The sequence below is a fragment of the Rhizophagus irregularis genome, chromosome 1 (assembly GCF_026210795.1).
Source record: "Rhizophagus irregularis chromosome 1, complete sequence".
NCBI classification, from domain to species: Eukaryota; Fungi; Glomeromycota; class Glomeromycetes; order Glomerales; family Glomeraceae; genus Rhizophagus; species Rhizophagus irregularis.
Genome location: NC_089429.1, coordinates 4,964,345 through 4,987,042, shown reverse-complemented (window position 1 = coordinate 4,987,042; position 22,698 = coordinate 4,964,345). Strand labels below are relative to the sequence as shown.

Here is a 22,698-nt window from a genome sequence, read left to right as displayed (position 1 = left end):
TGAAATAGCTTTAAAGAGTGTTAATAATATAAATTAAACTATCAAATATTCGGTTATTATCTTGTCAAAGTTTTTATTGCATAGTAATTTATACGAAAACTACTTTTGCTGATCGTTAAATTATCGATTATATTATTGATCAATTGATGTTATTGATGCTTAAACTGTACTTTACATAATTATACAATTAGATTCAATATAACTAATAATATATTTTATTTTCTTAATATATTTAACAATGAATGAATCACGGATTTTATCCGGGTACAACCTCCGTTAGTCATTGTAGAACTAGTGCCCGTCGTAAAGACGTTTGCCACCACTAGCTACAAAATATTTCTACAATACCTGAGTTTCATAATAAAATATAATAGTTAATAAAATAAAAGATTCAAGAAAGAGAATAAATTCGAAGGATAATTTTTAATAAGCTTCTAACTTCTATATTTAATCCTAAAACCAATTAAAATAATAATTCCCTTCTTTAGAATCATTTCAAGGGTAATTTCATAATCAAGTTCCCGATCCCAAAATAATAAACTAAATAGACAAATAGTTAACGTCATTACGGACGCAGTACATTTAAAACACTTCAAATTTTTATACACTTAAACTAAATATAATACTGCGCCCCAAAATTAATAATTTCACTAGGTAATTTTGGCTTCTACATCATCCGCAAAGATCACGGATTAAATCGGGTTTGTAAAAAAAATTTTGTCGGATAACCGGATTTGAAAATTCTTAACGGAGACGGATTTGTTATCCGGATACAAACACTAAATAAAATACTGAAAGTTTACGAAATCATAAACGTAAACACGAAAATATACAATACAATTTTTTTTTTTGTTAACTCCCTTCATCAGTGGCAAGGAGTCGTCGCGCAACTCGATCACTCCTACACAAACACGCGCAAAGCACCGTATTTCATAGCATGCTGTCAGTAAAGTAATCTATCCTAAGTACAAAGTAAGAAACAAAAAAAGAAAGAAGAAAAAGAAATACTAAAATAATAAATTCAAAAATAAACCAAACTAGTAACGTCATAAAACTAAGTCAACACTACGTGTGTCTACATCTGACGACACTTCATAACTCATCAACAGAACCCTATTTGATTCTCTACGTCTAAACTCATTTCTTCACATGCTCCATAGTTATGTCAATTTTTGTGTTTTTTTCGTTTTTGCGTACGTATAAACATATATCTATTTGTCCACGTAAAGTAGCTTAATCCCAGAAGTCGTTTTCAAGTATTTTTTTTTTTTTTTTTTTTTTTAACGAAGTCAAATATAATTACTTTATTTAGAAATAAGAAAAATCACAAAAAAGGAAAAGATCTACATTATATAACATTTAGTAAAGAACTTGATCGAACTATACTATTATAATATAGTTATTAGGGGCTTAAGATTTTATGTTCAAAAGAACTATCTACCATCCTGCTCACCCAAATAGGTTCACTAAACTATCCGCATATTACTACTATTCGTATGGACTTCGGTAAGTCGTTATCAAGTATATGTCAAGCGTATTAAGTAACGTTTCGTAAAATTTTATATTGCGTAATACAATTTATTTGTGTCACATGAAATATTGTATTACATGCGTGATACAGTATCATAGAGGCGTAAACTTAAGGGCAAAATTATCTTTTTGACCTGTATGACATCCTTTTTTGATCTTCCTGTATGTAATACAGTATATGCGGGTCAAAAAAATAACACGAGGAGGGTCTTTTTTTTTGAAACTTAAGGTGTTACAAATCTCCTTGTATACTGTTACAGTGCAGTAACTGATAAGTATCGCATTTCTAAAATTTTTAAAACTTACTCGGTTTTTTTTTTTAACAAAAAAATGGAAAGGGGACTTTCATTAAAACAAGATTTAAATTTGCTAGTAAATAATCCAAAGTATAGTGACATAGAAATTTTTTGTAAGGATGAAAAAAAATTATACGGTTGTAGAGCAATTTTAGCAGCAAGATCCGAGGTACTTGATGGGTTACTTTATAATGGGATGAAGGAAAGTTATGAAAACAAAATTTCCTTTCCAACGATCAATTCTTCTGGAATGGAAATTATTTTAGAATATATTTATACCGGATTAGTTAAAGAAAATTCTTTAAATATTGATAATATAGTTGATGCTTATAATGCTGCAGATTATTTTCAATTATCAGGTCTTCAAAAATTAATTATTGAAACTCTTAAAACTATTTTAAGTACTTTAAAAAAGAGTCACACAAAATGTTATTCACCAGAATTATTATCTAAATTTGTAAAAACTTTTCCGTTAACAGAAAATAATAATCTCCTTAATTTATTGGTTAAAGAAGTAGCTTCCATATCATTAAATGATATTGAATTTGGTCGTTTATCTATTACAGCTCTTCAATATCTTTTATTCTGTACCTATGAGAAGGAAATACCTTTTACAACACCAGAATATGAGGTTTTTCGATATAGTGTCATTTTAGCAGCAGAACAAGTTTCCGAAAAAGCATACAAAACTCTTATAAAATGTTTACCTACTTTAGAACAGACAGAAAATTTTGACCCAGTAGAAAATAATTATATTACAGATCATCAAAAGGTTGCTGAAGAACTGGAGCCTTTAGTCGAATACATAGATTTCAGGCGAATAAGTAAAGATCAACTTGATATCATTGAGCCGTTGAAAATTATCCCTACTAAAATTATTCAAAATAATTCAAAATCGATTAATTCAGTTTTAAACAATATCAGAGGAATACCAATTTATCGAATTAATGGTTCTGATCTTACTTGGGATGAATCAGCATGTGGATCAGAACTTATTATTGAGGAGAATGGGAAAGTTGTACGTGCTCCAAATGATCTTTATTTACATCAAAGTGTAAGAGCTAAAATAGCATTAGAAAATAAAGGTATTTTTGAATGGGATGTTATTATTGAGAATAATTGTTTATGGTCTTGGGTTGGAGTATGTTCATCAGAAAATTTTGACTATGAAAGATTTGCAGGAACTCAACCTAATGGTTGGGTATTAGGTTCTGAAGGTTATTGTCGTAATTATGATAAATCGATAAAATATTGTCCTTCATTTGGAGATGGAACAAAAATTACTGTTCATTTGGATACAAATAAAAAAACTTGTGCTTTTACAGTCAATGGTATTAGGTATAATGAGGTAACAGAATGGATTTTACCATTAAAGCTTTATCCAGTGGTATCATTATACGCTAATGCCCGCTATAGAATTCAATCTTATCGAAAAAATTAAAAAAAAAATTACCAGCATAAAATAACTATATTTCATAATATATTTAGATATTAATTATATTTTACGTACATACATATCAAATTTCCACTTAACTTACAAGTGATTTATATGTCACACGAATCAACATCGCACACACTGCACACACTTTATGTCGGCTATTATACTTTTTATATATATTATGACAAGTGTATTACAAGTAGATGACAAAGAAGATAACAAAAGATTAGTTTTTAACTAATAAAATATATTTCTGAGAAATATTTGCAAGTTTGCTGATGTTAGCAAAGATACAATCATGTACCACTTTTTTCAATGTATATAAAATTATAAACCTACTGAAACAAATTTTGCAAGTTTGAAACAAAAAAACAATTACACGTTTTACTTGGTACAAAGTACCAACAGGATATATCTAATAGTCAGGAACTTAACGATATTTACCATTTAAATATTTATAAACTTAATAAGTAATCTTAAATCATAGGTTTTATTGTATTGATGTATATAGTACGCTCAAATCGCTCAATATACTGTATGTCACAGTCTTTCACCATCAGTAATTTTTCTTAATATAGTATGATATCTGCAACGTAACATGGTACAAAAATAAGTTTGTAAATAGAATAAATCATTGAACATCGCTCTTAAAAATATTTTTCGGAAATGATGAGAGGATATTCATTAGGACAAGATCTAAAAATTATTAATAAATAATCCTAAATATAGCGATATAGAAATCTTATGCGAAGATGAAAAAAAAATTATACGGTTGTAAAGCAATTTTAGCAGCAAGATCCGATAGATTACTTTATAATGGAATGAAGGAAACTCAAAGCTTAGGGTAGCTTAGGATATCAAATTATTGTATTGCAATTATATATTAGGAACAAATTATTTAAATAAACCTACTTATATTAAGTTATTTAGTTCGATTAATAGAATTGATAATAACTATCAATACTGAATACTTTTTGGGTATAATGCAAAAATTACAAAAAGCTCGACCTTTAATAAATTTTCCGTGATTTAATTCAGAATTATAAATATCTCGGCCGGTTAATAACATTAAAGATCTTAACTGCACTTTCAACCATTAGGAATTGTATTTAGTCAGAGAATTTTCTTTAATTGGCCCTAAATACATATATTATTCTAACATAATTTTCATTTCAGAAGATTTGATCGTTGAAAAAGAAATTTGCTTTTTGTACTAACTCTTTTTCATCCCATTATAAAGTAGTTCTTCGAGATTTTCAGGTACTTCAGATCTTGCTGTTAATATTGCTCTACACCCATATAATTTTAATCTTTACATAAAAATTTATATTATTATACTAGGGAAAATTGTTGATATTGTCAATTGATCTAAGCCATTTTTTGTTCTATTAGCTGGTTTTAGGCTGATTTTAGGCTGATTCGGATAATGGCTTTTTTGTTTAATGGCTTTTATGTTAAATATTTGATTTAATGGCTTTTTATTAAGTACTGTGGCTTTTTGTTATTAGTTAAATGTTTAAATTATGGCTTCTTTATTAAATATTTTGAATGGTGGCTTTTTTTTTTAAAGTATTTAAGTGCTAAGCCTAATAAAAATTAATATAATTTTAATGTTTGTTTTCAACCTTTTGCATTATATTCAGTTTACTAGTAAAAATAGATTATAAATACAGCTAATGAGAGATGCATTAGAAAAAAAAAAAATTTTCTTTTTTATATCATTTCTAAAAATATAAATACAATTTTCTTTTTAATAAATCATTCTATTATTTTTTTTAAGAAAAACTTTTTTAACAATAGTATGTATGTTAATATATTTATATATTAATTCACTTTTATTTAATTTAATAAAGCACTGATAATAGTACTTTGGATAGTATGAGCACTATTTTAGATATTGATGATTTAAATTATTTAAATATTAATTCAAATGAATCAAATACATTAAAAGATATAGAAAACAATACTTCAACTTAATTCATAAAAAAGGAGGCAAAAAAAGAGGATAAAATATACTATGAATACTTTAATATTGTAGATATTCCAAATAATTCTCATAAGGGAGCAATATGTAAATTTTGTTCAGCAACTTGGAAACATGGAAAGCCAAATAAAATGAAATTACATCTAGCTTTAAAATATTCTAAAGTTACATATAATATTAAAATTTGCTTGCAATATCATCAAAGTAAAGATAGCAATAATTCTACAAAGCTTACTGCTAGTGCTAATTATAAAAGGATAGTATATCTGATTTTACAAAAACTAATATAGCTTTAATACATTGCTTTGTATATTGTGGAAATCTGTTTTCTGTCGTAAATTCTACTTTTTATAAAGAGTTTATGCTTTAAATATGAATTTCTAAAGTGAACAATACTTTCAACTACTTATTTGGATTCAAAAACAGCTAATATAACATTAAAAATTGAGGAAGTATTACATTAAGTGAAGAATTCAACTTTGAGTTAGAATTTTTTAATTTTACTATTATATAAAATATTAAACATTTCTTATTGTTAGATGATTCATGAACTTAATATTCAATCATTTAATAAGGGAGGTGTTGTGGAAAATTTTGTTATTGGAATAATTATGATGGAGACAACCCACTATTTGTATGTATCATATAATTATTTTGCATGACTGTTTTATTTATAAATTATTTTAATTTTTATTTAAAGTTAGTGAGCAATCAAGCGATTGTGTACCAGAGATTAAACAAAATATGCATTTATAATTATAACTCTACTATATTTGATTGATGATTTCTTATCTCAACATCATACAGCTGAATTTAATGAAGAACAAATACTTAATTAAAGTTATAGAAAAATAGATAAAGATAAATTATAGCAGTTGTTTCAGGATTCGGAAGTAGCTATACAATCAGCTAAAAGAAAAGTAATGAGTAAATATCCACATAATGATAGTCAGATGCATAGAAAATCATATTAATTCAGTAACTAAAGATATAATTTCAATTGAATAGGCAAAAAAAAAAGACTACAAAAATATCAGAAATTTCACTTTTTTATGATTGGACATAGAGCTGGAAATGCATTATATAAGGAAATTAAAATTTTTTTTTCAATTCAGTCAAAACACATTGGAATACAGCATGGGATGTTTGTGAATAAATTTTACACAGAAAATAAATATTAAATTAATGATGAAGAGTTTTCTAAATCTTCATTATTTATTGTACTTATAGGTGTTGCTTCTGACAATTCAGAAATTAGTGATAATAAAATTACTCTTCCTTTAAATGCTAGAGAATACATTGATAACCAAAATAATAACTCGCTCTCATTTAAATTATACCATTTCCCAGAAGATGCACACATACTTCCAGTTCAGCTAAAATTTTACATGGTTCTTCTCTATACATAACAGGCTATTTGTCAATAATAGAAGACCTACTTCTTGTAAGAATCACACAAATAAATTTTATTGAGACACACTCATCATCACATAAATCCTCAAGTTTATTCCTAGGAAAAAAAACAAACAAGTGACACTTTTATGCAATCATCAACCTCAGCTGCTGCAGAGATAGCCAAATCATTCTCAACAAAATCTAAGAAGAGAGAGAAAACTCAGGTATCAGTTTTGTCCCATCCACAAAAAATTCCAAAACTTTCTTCTTTATCATTACCTCATGCAAACTAATATTGATTCACAAGATGAAATCTTTTTACAACCAAATGTAAACAATGACTTATCAAATGAAATTCAGGCTGATAATACAATTATACAAGATGACAATCATACAACTGTTCAAGATAACAAACATCAAGAGCAAAGAGGAAAATCAAGCAAAAAAATGGGAAGAAAAACAGAAAGAAAAACATCAAAATAAAATATTGGATCATTTACTAATAAATATATTTTATATTTTTTTCCTTATTATTCTTTATGTAGCTTAATTAGTTCAATTAGTACATTATATTAAATACTAATAATATTTACCAAAACAATAAAAACAATAAATATAAACTTATTATTTAATAAATAATTATATAACCATAAGAAAATCAACAATTATTCAAATATCTATAAATACAGGTAAAATCTATTCTTTCCAAGTCAATTTTTTTTTCTTTCAAATCATAAACAATTTATTCAAATAAAAGTATCATCACATGTATTCCAAATTTTAGAAATAAAACCTTTACAATAGCCTAAATCTACAATTGATTTATTAACTAATAATATCCATAACCAATCCAACTAACTAAACAACTCTTATTCACAAATAACAATCACCACAAATATTATCTCCTTAAATTTTATCAGAAAAATTTAAATTTATTTACATAATAAACAAAATACTCATATAAAATAATAAAACCTAATAACATAAATCTCAGCCAGTCTGGTGGTGACAAAGTCACCGTTCATCAACCTAATCTAGTTTTAAACAAAAATGCATTGCTATTTTTAATAAAAGGTGAAAAGAACTGAATTTGATATTAATATTTATTTAAATCAATACATCAATATCATTTATCGGTTTTTTTATAGTAATGAATTTTAGCATTAAAAATTAATAAATATTGGAAAACTGTATACCTTTAATAGACTTTTTGTTATTCTATGGAAACATTTTATTTGAAGATGAGGAGTTATATGTTGGCATTTTTTCTTTATCCAGAATATAAAATTAAGAATGTTATTATTAATATCATTGCTATTTAATAATTTTTAATTTTACATATTTAATATATTCATATTATAAATTTCTAGTATTTTGCTTTCAACAAGATATTTTTAAAATACCATTGCTAAAGAGACAATTATATTTGAAAAAACCAGGGTGGTGGAATAAATAGTTCCAATTCTTATTTACACAGCTTGGCTTAGTTAGTATATCAAAGTAGAAATAAGCCTTTTGATAATCCACAGTGAGTACGTTTTGGAATGATCTGTGCAACTTTTATTTGATAAATGTTGGTCAAGTTCTGCAATATCCAAGTTCTGCGATAAAGATTCTCAAATGACAAATAATATGTAAAAGGTACTAGTATCCCTATAAATTGGTGGATATTAGTAGAATTAAAAAAAGGAGAAGATCCTATTAAAAAAATATGCATAGAATTATAACTCACAATGCAGATTGTGAAAGAAACATTCTGAACACAAATTATCTGAGCTTACATTAAGGTCCTATACCTGCTTTATTTATATAATTGTAAATTCATTATGTGTAATAATTTATTGTTTTGTAACAAGGTATATCCGATATATTATTTGTGTGTGAATTATGATAATTAAAAAAATTCTTATCTACATTAACCAAGATTATATTGGCCATCAGTCATCAAAATTGGCACCAGAATAATATACATGTGATTCAGATAATTAGACTGATTGATTCTTTTCATTTTTTGGCATAATCAATGTTTGTTTGTTTATAATTATAAATTATTGTTTATAACTTATTATTTATTATCGGTATCTGCCGACTGGGTAGGAGGTCAATTTTATTATTATCATGTTTTTATAGTTCACGAAATTCTAATATAATAATAAAGAGTGACTCGGGCACATTAAAAAAATCACTGTATATTAATTTATAATTTATTGACATATTCTATTGTATATACGAAAATTAGATTAATAAAATAGCTTTCTAAAACTACTTTATTTTATTTCTGACAAAAATAACATTATTTTAAGAATAGTCCAAAAAAAAAAATATTTGAATTAATCACTATTTAGAGAATGATTTTAAAAAAAATGTTTTCAAAAATTCATGATACAGTAGATTGAACAGAGGTATGAATTTGCCAAAAAATATACAAGTGGAATATTTAAAAATAGTGATGATTAATTTGAGTTTAAAATGTTCCTTTAACATTCATACTCTAATCTTTTAATTGGTACTTACCTTTTTTTCTTATTCCACAAAATATAATAAAGCTAATCTCGTATACTATTTATTCTATTTATTCTATTTCAATATCATAAAAATTAGCATATAATATTTACATCTTGTGCCTCAGGTGTCGATTAAGCGCCTGATATGCGCCAGATGTAAATTGATACCTGATGCGTGTCACTTGTCATATAACATTAAAGTATAAACAAATATTAAATTATCCAGACTTAATACTATAAAATTTATTATTAAATAAATTTACTTATCACATTAAAAATATGTAATTCTAAAATATCAAAGTATCAGATTGTTCCGATTCAAACTCATGGGAAACACTTCATTCAATATTATTATAAATTATAAATATTTTCAACAATAATTTCAAATAAATCGATTAGGTATAAATTTTCATAGTAATTTCATTAATAAAAAAAAGTGTTTACTAATGAAGACCTTTATTGTGCGATACAGGTGACGCAGGTCAGATGTCAATCAACACCTGATGCATCAACTGACGCAAAGCGACGCCAGAGGCACATATATAGTCCTTTATCTAATTTACTATTGCCAGTAATATGATTAGTTTCTTTTAACAAAATAACTCTATTTGACATGCAGTAAGTATAATAATTATAAGTAAATGTCTACACATAATCAAACTGGTTTCCATTGACATTATCTGAAAGAAAGATCTACAATATTTTTAATTTATAGCTCAGATCCTTTAACTTCGTCGTTATTAATATTAGTTTGAAATACAAAAACATAGTGTAAATTTATAGGATAATTAGTATCTAGTTATTCACATAGCATAAAGCTTAATCTCTATTTTTAAGGATATATAACAACCACAATTATTATATGGATTTCTACGTATTGAAATGTACTATGGTTATTGGAAATTACTTACAGAAGCATATTTTGTATGTTTTTTTATATAATAAAATATTATCATGTATTATATATACAATAAATCATGTCATACATTTATTTCTAAAAAAGCCAATTTTTATAGTTTGATGGTTAATATATAAAAAATTTGCTGTTGAAACATCTGAGAATTTATGTTTATTAATAAAAATGATTAATATAAAACTTTACAAATTCTTTTAATAAACTAATTTATTTGATAGGATCATTAGATAGTGGAAAATATAGTATTTGTTAAGAAATGAATCTTCGTAAATTTCACCTTTATAAAATATTCCGATTCTAATCATACCCAAGAAATGTTAAACTTCTTTATATTTAATAGTTAGTATAATAAACACATTCTAGTTTGATTACCTAAAATAATCAATTGTACGAACTAAGTTAATTTTAAGTATAAAATTTTCGATGAACAGAAAATTTAACAACACAATCACAGTCAATAAAGTTCTTCATATGAATTATCAGCCTTAAAATGTTTGCCTATTTTGTAAAAAAGAAAAAGAAGAAAAAACAATAATTTAACAATTAACAAAATATTCTACAAACTGAATATTATTTATTTATATGCAAATAAAAAAAATTTACTCACTATTTTTTTGAGTTTCAATCTTTAATTCTTCAAAATTACGTTTTCTTGAAGAGTCTTTAGTTACACTTAATGGTCTACTGATATAAATTCCGTTTTGATTCTGAGAGTTAAATGTGTCTTGAGCAGCTGAATTTATATTTCGTGCAGATGAACTAAATAAATGAATGTATAATAGTAGAGTATTTAACTTTTTTTGTAAAATATAATATTCATAATTTACGGTAATTACCTTTGAATATTATTTATATCAATATCAAGATCAATTTCCTTTGTAATATATTCTATAAATTAATAAAAGATATTATTATATATAAACTTGAAGTATTTAAGTTTTTTTTTAAATTAATAGTTAATTATTTTTACAGTGTATTGTAATATACCTTGTTTCGCGTTAAATGAATTAAATGAAATAATTGAAGATAATTTTGTAGAAGATCGAGAAATTAAAGAACTTAATGCTCTACTTGTATAAATCGCTTTTGAATGATATTTTTCATAAAAGTCAGGTCCAAGTTTCTTTAATTGTATTAATTCTAATCTTTTTCTTTCGGCTTGCTCAAATGTACTATGAAATGTACCATGAACCCATTTTCTAGCTGTACAAATGATTTCATCAATAGTTGGTCTTTTCTTCGAAGGATCAGAATTCCAACATTTTTTCATTAAATTAGCATAACATACAGGGGTATCATCTGTAATTTCAGGCCGCCTTCCATCAATAATTTCATACATAAGGTGAATATCATGTTCAATATTGGAATAAGGTTTACAACCTGTTGTAAGTTCCCACATAATCATACCCAAACTATATATATCGGATTCTTTTGAAAATGCAGCTCCTTTGAATATTTCTGGCGCAATATAAGGTATTACTCCATATACTTCATTATTTGAAAGATTATCATTTACAAGCTGTGATAATCCTAAGTCTCCAATTTTCCAATTTTGTATAACTTTACCTTCTTCATCTTCCAATTGATAAGATAATAAAATATTTCCACTATGAAAATCTCTATGTATAATATTATTGTCATGAATATGTTGAAGTCTAAAATAAAAAAAATTTTTTTTTTAATGAACTTAAAACATTTAATAAACTAATGCATCAAAAATATATATACCCATTTATAATTTCCCATAAAATATTTATTTTTTTTTTCCATGTAATATTTATAAAATTCTTTTGCAAATAATCATGTAAATTTCCACCATTTGCATAATCCATTACTAACATGTACTCTTTCGTTATAGGATCTTGTGTAATACCATAACAGGTAATAATTACCCTTTCTATAATTTTATTATTACATTGATTACATTGATAAAGTAATTTTAACTAAAGTATAAATAAAAAAAAAGATAAGTACATTTCAACATAATACAATATATTAGCGCTAAATAATATTACCTCATTTAGAAAATCTTTACTGATATTTCGTGAATCATGTAATTTTTTTATAGCAACATCAGTATTGTATACGCCATTGGACCAAGTTGCTTTATAAATAATACTAAATCCTCCTTCTGCTATTTTCTTTAAATATTTGATTTGAGAATGTGGAATCAACTTTATTTCTTGTTTAAATGATATTATATATAGAAAGTTCATAATAAACGTATGTATACTTAATGGATTTACACTTACATTACCAAATACGCTATTATAAATAGCAATCTCATAGAATTTATCATAGTTCAATTTTGTGGAAATAATAAAATCATCTATAATATAATTTCTACTGCCAAAAATTGTAATATCAATATATAATATCCTATTGCATTTCTTACATTGTGTTTGATCTATAATTCCGAAAATAACATTTGTTGTTAAACAATATCTACATCCAGTATAAATCATATAGCAATGAGAACACCATTTTCGACAATCAGATTGTATCTTTGTGATATTTGTTGGATTCTCGTTTATATATTCTAGTTCTTGATGACAAATTATACATTCATCATAATTAGCCCACCATGATAAATAGAGAATTGGAATGGACTTTTTAGTTAAAATTGATTTTACTATCCCAAAAGAAAGATTATAATTTAGATAGTCATAAAATTCGAAGCCTGTTATAATCAAATTTGGATTTAGATTGTTGAATGATGAAATATTTGGGGTTACTTGTCTAAAGCATAAAATCTCAGAGCAAAGTTTACACCATTCTTGAATGTTCGTACTACTCCTATCTATATCATGTTCAATACATTGAGTATATTTTATACGTACATCCAAGTATGTATTATTGCCAGTTGCATTTTCTGAATTTTTAATATACAAAAATAAACAATTTTTGCAATATTTTTGTTTAAAATTAATTGTCTCGGAATATTCATTTCCACAATAATTACATTTTTTTTCACCATTCTTAAAAGGAATAAACAAAACGGGCATAGGACTAGATTTTAGTCTTGGCGTAGTATAAAATGAATTATTTTTTGTGTTCATAACGTTGTATTCAAGTAAGTATTTTATAAAATTAACTGTGAAAATTATTTAATGGAGTATTTAATAAAATTGACCGTGAAAATTATTTAATGGAGTATTTATATTTTATTATGAAAATAGAAAAAAAACGGAATTCTATTGAACTTTTCTTTAAAGAAGTTAAAAATTCTATGTCGAAAATAGTTGTTTCCATACTATGCATATTGACAATCCATAATTACGGATGGAATGAATTTTTAGAAAATTGTATTATTTGGTAAAATTAATTTCACGTGAAAAACAATTTTTGTGATTTACGATTTTAAATCTCAATAATCTTATAAAATCACATGAACTGTGAAAAAACTATTATTTTAATGTTTCACTGGCCCTATAAAACTTTGACCTAAAGTTCAATGAAAATGATTTTTCGTATTTATTTTATCAGAAAATTTAGTGAATAATTTATCATTAAAAAAAAAATTCATTTCAATTTTTTGTTACCAAAAAAAGCACATTAATGCCAAATTAGGAATCAAAGAAAAATGACACCATCACGTGATTTAATAACTTTGATCAAAGAGGTTTCTTTTTATTATTACTTTCTTTCCATCGTTGACACAAATAATATATAATATTTCCTCACATAATTTACAGTTCATCGTAATTCTTTACGTAATTTATTTTTTATATCTTTATCTAATATATAATTAACTTTTCATAATAAAAAAATTGATTTTTTTTTTTTATGCAGGAGTATTGTTTTTTTTAAAAAACAACTCTCATGTTTCCAAATTAAATAACCCATGTATTTTAATAACACAAAAATTTAAATACATCCTTATTTGTTGAAGTAATAACAAATTTTTTTTTTACAATTATTAAAAAATATTTCTAAATTGTTGTTATATTTACGATATAATTTTTTTTGTATTCACCCACAACGCTAATTATATCCTTAGTAATGGATACAAGGAACTTATCATTTTGTGTAAACATTAAATAACAAATAATTATACCATTTAAAGTATACCGAGTTACAAACATAATGATATGGACCTTTTAATTTATTACCAAGAACTTACAGATTTATAGTTAACAAATTTCCACCATCATTCCTTTCAATTATTTCGCCAAATTTTTGAATATACTGTGTATATATATTTACGGTAAATATCAAATTATAACTATCACTGTCTTCAATTATAAGAGCCTTAAATGCTAAAATTTTGCCAGATTCATAAAATGTAACAATAATAATTGGTAAAATGTCCGTTCAACTTGACGTTACCTTAATTATTCACTCGTTTCTAATTATTCAAATAATTCACGAACTGTTTGGTCCTAAAAAGAGCATAATATTCTAGCCAATGATTATATTATTTGAGCTCAATTCGAGTGTACTGTAAAATGTTTGTTAATAAATATTGTAAAAAATGTGAATAATTTTTTAGTCTTTTCTAATGGTTTTTATGACAATATTCTTTATTAATGACATCCAACTAAAATAACACATATTTTAGCACTCAAGTATGTAATTTATTGTAAAAAATTATGTAGGTATCCAATCAAACGACTATGGCCTATGTGGAATAAAAAGTAAAATAAGAAAATAGTAATCTACATATTTATGAAATATAGAGTCTCTGTAGGAGTTTTTATTACTGCACACGATTACGTATTTTTTTAAGCGCCGAACATGATGTATTTTTTCATACTATTATACTATTATAACGTAAAAACTCTATAGCTAGAAAAATAAATATTATGCATATGATGTGATCCATATAATAATGAGTCATCTCAACTCAATTATTGATCTATTATGATAAATTATCATAAAAACTACAAATCGTCTTCCCTTTTTCTCTCACTCTTCTTTTCCTTCTTTTGCTTTTCGTTCTTTCCTCTCTCATCTCTTTTCACTCTTATCATCTTAAACTTTCACACTCTTCCTTCTCACACTTGTCATATTCTCATCCTTCCTCTTGTTCATATTCATTTTATTATATTTTTCTTTTTGTTACTACATATACTTAACGTTAAACGTCTAGAGATATATTGTAGTAGTCTTTTGGGTGTTTTTATGGAGCAGCATGATGCTATGCATGGGTGGGAGCATAGCATGCTTACTTTGTAAGCCTGTGAGTACCAGCTTTTGCTGCAGTCTCACGGTAGGGCTGGCTGGGATTTTTGGGGCGGTATAGTACTATGCGAAGGTTGGAGCATAGGCGCTTACTTTTAGTAAGCTCGTGGGTACCAGATTTTGCTGTAGTCCTGCGATAGGACCGGTCGGTTGTGGTACGGCATGGTGCTATGCGTAATTTTTATGGGAGGAGCATAGTGCACTTCTTAGGAAGTCCCTTGTGGTAGGGCCGTAGTACTTAATCATACAAAATTTTTAATAACACCTTTTTGCAATAAAAAACAAAGCTATTGACACAAGCTAGTGCTAAAATATATTTGGAGATAAAAATATTTTTTGAGTTAGATTTTATTTTAAGAAATTTTATTGTAAAGCACATACTCAAAAAGGTAATAAATAAATTATTATGATGATGACAATTACAGAAATTAATTTAAAACTTATATCCCATTGTACAATAAGATAGTTTCCTTTTATATATAACATTGTATTCATTATTTTATGTAATATTTGAAATGTAATATTGGATTTTTGCTTGTATATATTATATTATATTTATAAATAAATTAATTTAATTTTTCTCAAATTCTTTTCCTTACAATCTACCTTTCTTTTGCATTATAACCAGTAAACAAAAAAACAAATATGATTTCACAAAAAGAATAAAAATATTAAACAGACGAAATTTTACAAACCCAGTTTTTTTTCAGTATCATTGAAGCATGGATGTATGGTTTTGAAGTTGTTAATTTTATTATATCTTAAATTCATCAACACTAATTGAAATAGTTTTTTCAAGTTTAAACATGAATTTACTCATTACAGCAATCTACAGATTTTTTTCACTAAATTTATTTATCAAAATTTTGATATGTTCACTATCTCTTTAACTTCCTTTATTCCCTCATTTTTTTTTTCTTTTCTTGACAAAATTATTGCAGACATTTGTGAATTTTTAAATTTCAAAAAAAGTCCATAAATACCATATGTTAGAAATTATTGTAAATTTGTATAAAACCATAAAAATCATTTATATGATTAGATATATTAATTATGTCCTATGAATATTACTAAAAATAAAAAGTAAGCATAATTGATAAAATAGAATACATATAAAATTAACTACAATTTTTACTATATAATATGCACCAGTATTAGCAAACGATTTGAAATGACAAACAATTTAAATAATTCATTTGAACTCAAATGACTGATCATTAAAAACATTTGGTTAAAAAAAATAAAATAAAAAAAATGAAAATTTTAGTAGTAAAAACAATTTTACTTATCTAACAAAAGCCAGTATAGTTTAATAAAGTGCTAAATTATTCTGTAAAATATATACGCGCACAGTAAATTGAAACAACAATAATTTCATGAATATTTACTCAACAATCATAAATATTAATATCTGGATATTTCCATGTATTTGTATGAAAATTTAAAAATATTACAAATTATGAAATAGTGATGAGTATAGTTTTAGAGAAATATCTGAGTAGTTTCATACCTGCTGAACAACTTTGCTTATTTAACAATAGCCATATTATTTTGGTTAAAATAATAAAATAATACTGAGAGATTTCTATACAAAAAACGCATAAATATTCTCAACTTTTCAAATAATACTCTATATTTAATCCAGTGTTTAAGAATAAATCTTTTTAAACTTTAAGAATATTTTAAAAAATAACTGAAAAGAGAAAAGAAAAAAATGTGTACTGCGTACAACGTGTTAACGATAAACAAATAAATCAGGTTGTCGTGCGTGTGGGGGGGGGAATAAGATATTATCGTAAATCCCTGGAACAGGTTAAGATTCACCGTAAAAATTAGCACATCAAGTGATTTATGTTCACATGATTTATAATACCATGATAAAAAAAAAGCGTTATTTATACTTCCTTGTTTTTACAAGTAATATTATTAATGCAAGTATGTCTTCAAACAGTGATTCCAATAAACAATTACTATTCTTAATTAATTGTTTCAATAATAAAATCTTGAAGGATTGAAGTGTGAAAAAACTTGTTAAAGATTCTCTGCCCGATCCAATATAAGCATTTTTAATATGATTTCTGTTCCAGTAGAATTAATCTATATAAGTTTAGTCTAAAGTAGTATTTAAACTAGTATTTAATATCAATCTTCATTTTGACCTCTTAAACAGAATTAGTCTATATATGTAAAATTATGTTTACAAACGAAACTGAATAGGACATTTATAATAACAAATGTTAAACGAAATTATTAAGAATATTGTATAAAAATTTTTTGGAAATCAAGTACTTTATGATGGATCAGCAATTCAGTTCGTGTTTATTTAAATTATTCTTTTCTTACATTTAGTTTTTATAACAATTTTGTCGATTTACAGGTAAATACTAAGTACATTTTGCATTTTTGCATGTATAACTATTTCTTTATCGACTTTTTGATGACCGGTAATAAATTTATTTTCTACTTGATTGAATTCTATTTCGTTTTAAGTTTATCGACCGTTTCATAAGAATTTTATATGCATCATTAGAGGCTTGTTTTACCACTAAAATTGTATTCAAAAAATTACCAATCTTCAATTTCAGACGCACCTTCATAATTGTTTTAATCAGATAATAGAAAGTTTGCTCAAAAGCTCTCGCACCATGCAACTAAAATATGATATTTCATTTAAAATTACGTGATTAACGAAAAACAACCTTCCTGTTTCAACAGGCCTATATTACTGTCTGTTTAGAATGAAGTATTTTATCATTGTGGTAAATTAGTAATTTTGACGTAAAAAAACTAAATAATCTATTTCACGGGTTAGTATCCCAATTAATATACATATTCTTGTTAAATAAATTATTTATTTTCAATAAAAAAGAATACATACTATATATTATACAAAAAATTCATGTTAATAATTTTTATACTAAACATAATTTTTTTGATGAGGTTGAATTCGAAAGCGACCAAGATGACATATTGATACTACTGGATAAAGTTTTGACGGTAAATTATTCCATTCTGATACCTCCCGAAACCTTGTGCCATTGACCGTAAAAGCACAAGTTCTTTTATTCATATCTAAATGAATAGTAACTATTGTTCTATCACCAAACGAAGGACAGTACTCTATTCCTTTACTAGAATTAAAACAATTACCACTAGAACCTAATACCCATCCAGTTGACTGATCTCTTGCACAAGATTCATAATTAAAATTCTCTGATGCACATACTCCAACAAAAGCATAATTACAACCTTTCTCAATAATAACATCCCATTCAAAAATACCCTTATTTTCTAATAACATTTTAGATCTAACACTTTGATATACAATAAGATGATCTGTAGGACGTACAATTTTTCCGTTATCCTCAATAATAAGTTGTGATCCACATGCTGTTTCATCCCAAATATAGTCTATCCCACGAATATCATTAAAATTCATACTATTTAATAACGCTATATTTCGATAAACGCCTAAAATCATTTCAACCGGGATAATTTCTAATGGCTCAATGAAATTAACTAATACCTGACCTTTGATTAGCTTAAAATCAATATATTTAGCTAAAGGTTCCATTTCTTTAGCAACTTTTTGACGATCCGTAATAAATTTATTCTCAGCTTTAATAATTGTATTCTCTATTTGATCTAAAGTCGGCAACCGTTGCATAAGGGATTCATATGCATCATTTGAGACTTGTTTTGCTGCTAGAATTGCACTATATCGAAAAACTTCATACTCCCTGGTTGCAAAGGATATTTTTTTTTCATGAGTAATAGATAAAAGATATTTAAGACCGGCAATAGATAATCGACCAAATTCAATATTATTTAATGGTATAATTGCTACCGCTTCAACCAATAAATTAAGCAAAATGTTATCTTCTGTTGATGGCATTTTTTCTGAAACTTTTGTTAGTAGTTCCGGTGAATATTTTTTTGATAAATTAGTATTCTTAACCGTTTTTGTAATAAAATCCTGAAGGTCGGACAATTGAAAATAATCAGCAGCGTAAAAAGCTTCAACGGTATTATCTTTTGTTAAAGATTCTTCTTTAACTGATCCTGTATAAGTATATTCTAGTATAATTTCCATTCCAGTGGATTTAATCTTTGGAAAAGAAATTTGGTTTTCATAAGTTTCCTTCATTCCATTATAAAGTAATCTATCGAATACTTCGGATCTTGCTGCTAAAATTGCTCTACAACCGTATAATTTTTTTTCATCTTCGCATAAGATTTCTATATCACTATATTTTGGATTATTTATTAATAATCTTAAATCTTGTTCCAATGAATATCCTCTCGTCATTTTTCAGGAAAATTTTTTTTTTTTTTTTTTTTTTTTATAGGAAAACTTTTTAAGAAAAATTTTTTTTTAAAAAAAATAAAGAATCCTAATTTTTGGATTTTTGGATTTAAAGGTGCGCTATTACTATGTATGTAGGGTATGGCTAAACATCACATATAAAAGTATCACGTGACCATACGTGTTACAGAATAGAACGGTCTAGGCCTTTCCTTATTTGGTAATAAACAATAAATGTAGATCTGTATGGAACGCGTGTGAAATTTTGCATACCCTACATACATAGGTATCCATACACTACATGTTATCGTAACACCCGCTATTATTTAGGTTTGTACTAATTAAAGCTTTATGAAAAAAAGAAAATGTTTGGGCGTACAGCAAGTATATCATTTATAATGCATGATTTTCTAGTACTGATATGTTTATAAAGATTTCATTATCACTTAGTAGTACATTGTGGCGGATTTATGAAATTTGGTAAAACCCCTGCTGTGCCCTCGGGAATTAAATAGTACAGTATCAATAAGCTTTTTCCCTAAAGAATGTCAAATAACGACGCGCCTTTAACACTGGAAAAATTGGTTAGATCGGTGGGAAAATTGGTTAGACGCAAGATTTGGGGTACAAAGAAATTTTTTGGGGCACATTTTTGACTGTTCTCTAATAAATTTGGAAATTTGGTGACTAAAATACTGTCAAATATTCATTTAATTTGACATGACGGACAAACTTAGGGTTTTCATAAATCCACCATACATGATGATAAAAAAAGCTACATAAAAATGAAAGAATTTTGCCGTCATCTTTACTAAGATGCCCTCCCAAATATAATCAGATCTGAAGTTTATTTACTTAAAATTCTATTTTGGCATTTTGGTTGAGTTACTTATTTGGTCTAAGACGAACTGTTCCATAAGAGTTTTATATGTTTCATATTCTGGACATTCAACATTATCATTCTTATTGGTTTAAGCAATACAGTAGCGATTATCCAATTAAATAAAGTATCTTTTGTTGAAGAATTTCTTTATTTGGTTCCGTATAAACGTACTATAACAAGTGTACCGTAACTGGAAATTACTTTCCACATAAAGTTTCCATACTGCTACACTTTGATTTACATATTGTCTCTAATGCTACAATATTTTTTGAAGTACATGAAGCAATTTATGTAAGTATACTATGTAATATTTTAATATCGTTACTTTATATCGATGATAAGAGAATATTTTTAAAATTAAAAGTTCTTACCAATAAATGATATAATGGATTGTTAAAAAATCTATATGCACTACAATCATGTAATTCCTTTTTACCTACGCAAAAAATTTCACTGACACTTTATTAAATGTTTGGATTAATAATCTTAAATTTTGTTCCACTTGTCATTTTTTTAATTTTTTATTTTTCGAGAATAAAAATACTTTTATCAATGATTCCATTTTTACTGTATATTCCATACTGTATAGCACCAAGTTGTATTAGAAAAGGATAATAATTTTTTCTGCGCCTTCAACCATATTTATATTGATTCTTTTTTTTTAATAATAAATTTATGTTACGACTTCTTATGCATGATTTAATAGCTATACTTGCTCACAATCTTTGAATATTTATATTACATAGTAAATGAGACTTAAAAATTTATTTTCTTATTATAACAACTATTTTTCAATATTTGATATGTGGTACATTTTCGAATCATACAATTTTTACTAAGCATTCTGGCTAGTCTAGTCTAATTTTCTTTATGTGATTGAATTCGAAAGCGATCAAGATGATATATTGATACTACTGGATAAAGTTTTGATGGCAAATTATTCCATTCTGATACCTCCCGATACTTTGTGCCATTGACTGTAAAAGCACAAGTTCTTTTATTCATATCTAAATGAACAGTAACTTTTGTGCTATCACCAAATGGCGGACAATAATATACTGTCTTACCAAAATTACGACAATAACCACCGGAACCTAATACCCATCCGGTAGGTTGGCTTCCTGCATAAACTTCAGAATTAAAATTTTCTGATGCACATACTCCTACCCAGGCATAATTATAACCTTTCTCAATAACAACATCCCATTTAAAAATACCTTTATTTTCTAATAACATTTTAGCTCTAACACTTTGATATGAGTTAAGATTATTTGGTGCACGAACAACTTTTCCATTATCCTCAATAATAAGTCGTGATCCACATGCTGTTTCATCCCAAACATAGTCGATTTCATTAATTATATGTGGTTTCCCACGGATATCATTAAAATTTAAACTATTTAATGACACTACATTTCGATAAATACCTAAAATTATTTCAGCTGGAATGATTTCTAGTGGTTCAATGAAATTAACTAATATCTGGCCTTTGATTCGCTTAAAATCAATATACTTAACCAAAGGTTCCATTTCTTTAGCAACTTTTTGACGATATGTAATAAATTTATTTTCTACTTTAATTGTATTCTCTACTTGATCTAAAACTGGCAACCGTTCCATAATGGATTCATATGCATCATTTGAGACTTGTTTTGCTGCTAGAATTGCACTATATCGAAAAACTTCATACTCCCTGGTTGCAAATGGTATTTCTTTTTCATGAGTAATAGATAAAAGATATTTAAGACCGGCAATAGATAATCGACCAAATTCGATATTATTTAATGGTATAATTGCTACTGCTTCAACCAATAAATTAAGCAAAATGTTATCTTCTGTTAATGGCATTTTTTCTGAAACTTTTGATAATAATTCTGGTGAATAATTTTTTGATAAATTAGTATTCTTAAACGTTTTTGTAATAAAATCCTGAAGGTCGGTTAATTGAAAATAATTTGCAGCGTAAAAAGCTTCAACTGTATTATCTTTTGTTAAAGATTCTCCTTTAACTGACCCTGTATAAATATATTCTAATATAATTTCCATTCCAGCAGAATTAATTTTTGGAAAAGAAATTTGGTTTTCATAAGTTTCCTTCATCCCATTATAAAGTAGTCTATCAAATACTTCGGACCTTGCTGCTAAAATTGCTCTACAGCAATGTAATTTCTTTCCATCTTCGCATAAGATTTCTATATCACTATATTTTGGATTATTTATTAGTAATCTTAAATCTTGTTCCAATGAATACCCTCTCGTCAT

The 22,698-nt window shown here is 26.1% G+C and overlaps 5 protein-coding genes across 5 annotated transcripts; 2 read left to right on the top strand and 3 right to left on the bottom strand.

The window, feature by feature from the left end:
• Positions 1-1,860: 1,860 nt before the first annotated feature.
• OCT59_001026 (uncharacterized protein) lies at positions 1,861-3,267 on the top strand (the record flags this gene model as incomplete). Its single annotated transcript, XM_025311273.1, has 1 exon — positions 1,861-3,267. The coding sequence occupies one exon, from the start codon at positions 1,861-1,863 to the stop codon at positions 3,265-3,267; it is 1,407 nt and encodes a 468-aa protein (XP_025173271.1).
• A 3,270-nt stretch (positions 3,268-6,537) lies between these two features.
• OCT59_001025 (uncharacterized protein) lies at positions 6,538-7,126 on the top strand (the record flags this gene model as incomplete). The annotated part of the gene is made up of 1 exon (XM_066139266.1): positions 6,538-7,126. The coding sequence occupies exon 1, from the start codon at positions 6,926-6,928 to the stop codon at positions 7,124-7,126; it is 201 nt and encodes a 66-aa protein (XP_065988686.1). The 5' UTR covers positions 6,538-6,925.
• A 3,391-nt stretch (positions 7,127-10,517) lies between these two features.
• OCT59_001024 (uncharacterized protein) lies at positions 10,518-13,122 on the bottom strand (the record flags this gene model as incomplete). Its single annotated transcript, XM_066139265.1, has 8 exons — positions 10,518-10,561; positions 10,671-10,822; positions 10,900-10,951; positions 11,051-11,362; positions 11,444-11,718; positions 11,792-11,850; positions 11,956-12,006; positions 12,079-13,122. The coding sequence occupies 8 exons, from the start codon at positions 13,120-13,122 to the stop codon at positions 10,518-10,520; spliced, it is 1,989 nt and encodes a 662-aa protein (XP_065988685.1).
• Positions 13,123-18,164: 5,042 nt separating this feature from the next.
• On the bottom strand, positions 18,165-19,556 carry OCT59_001023 (uncharacterized protein; the record flags this gene model as incomplete). The annotated part of the gene is made up of 1 exon (XM_066139264.1): positions 18,165-19,556. One exon carries the CDS (start codon positions 19,554-19,556, stop codon positions 18,165-18,167), a length of 1,392 nt encoding a protein of 463 aa, XP_065988684.1.
• Positions 19,557-21,294: 1,738 nt separating this feature from the next.
• Positions 21,295-22,698, bottom strand: OCT59_001022 (uncharacterized protein; the record flags this gene model as incomplete). The annotated part of the gene is made up of 1 exon (XM_025311272.1): positions 21,295-22,698. One exon carries the CDS (start codon positions 22,696-22,698, stop codon positions 21,295-21,297), a length of 1,404 nt encoding a protein of 467 aa, XP_025173268.1.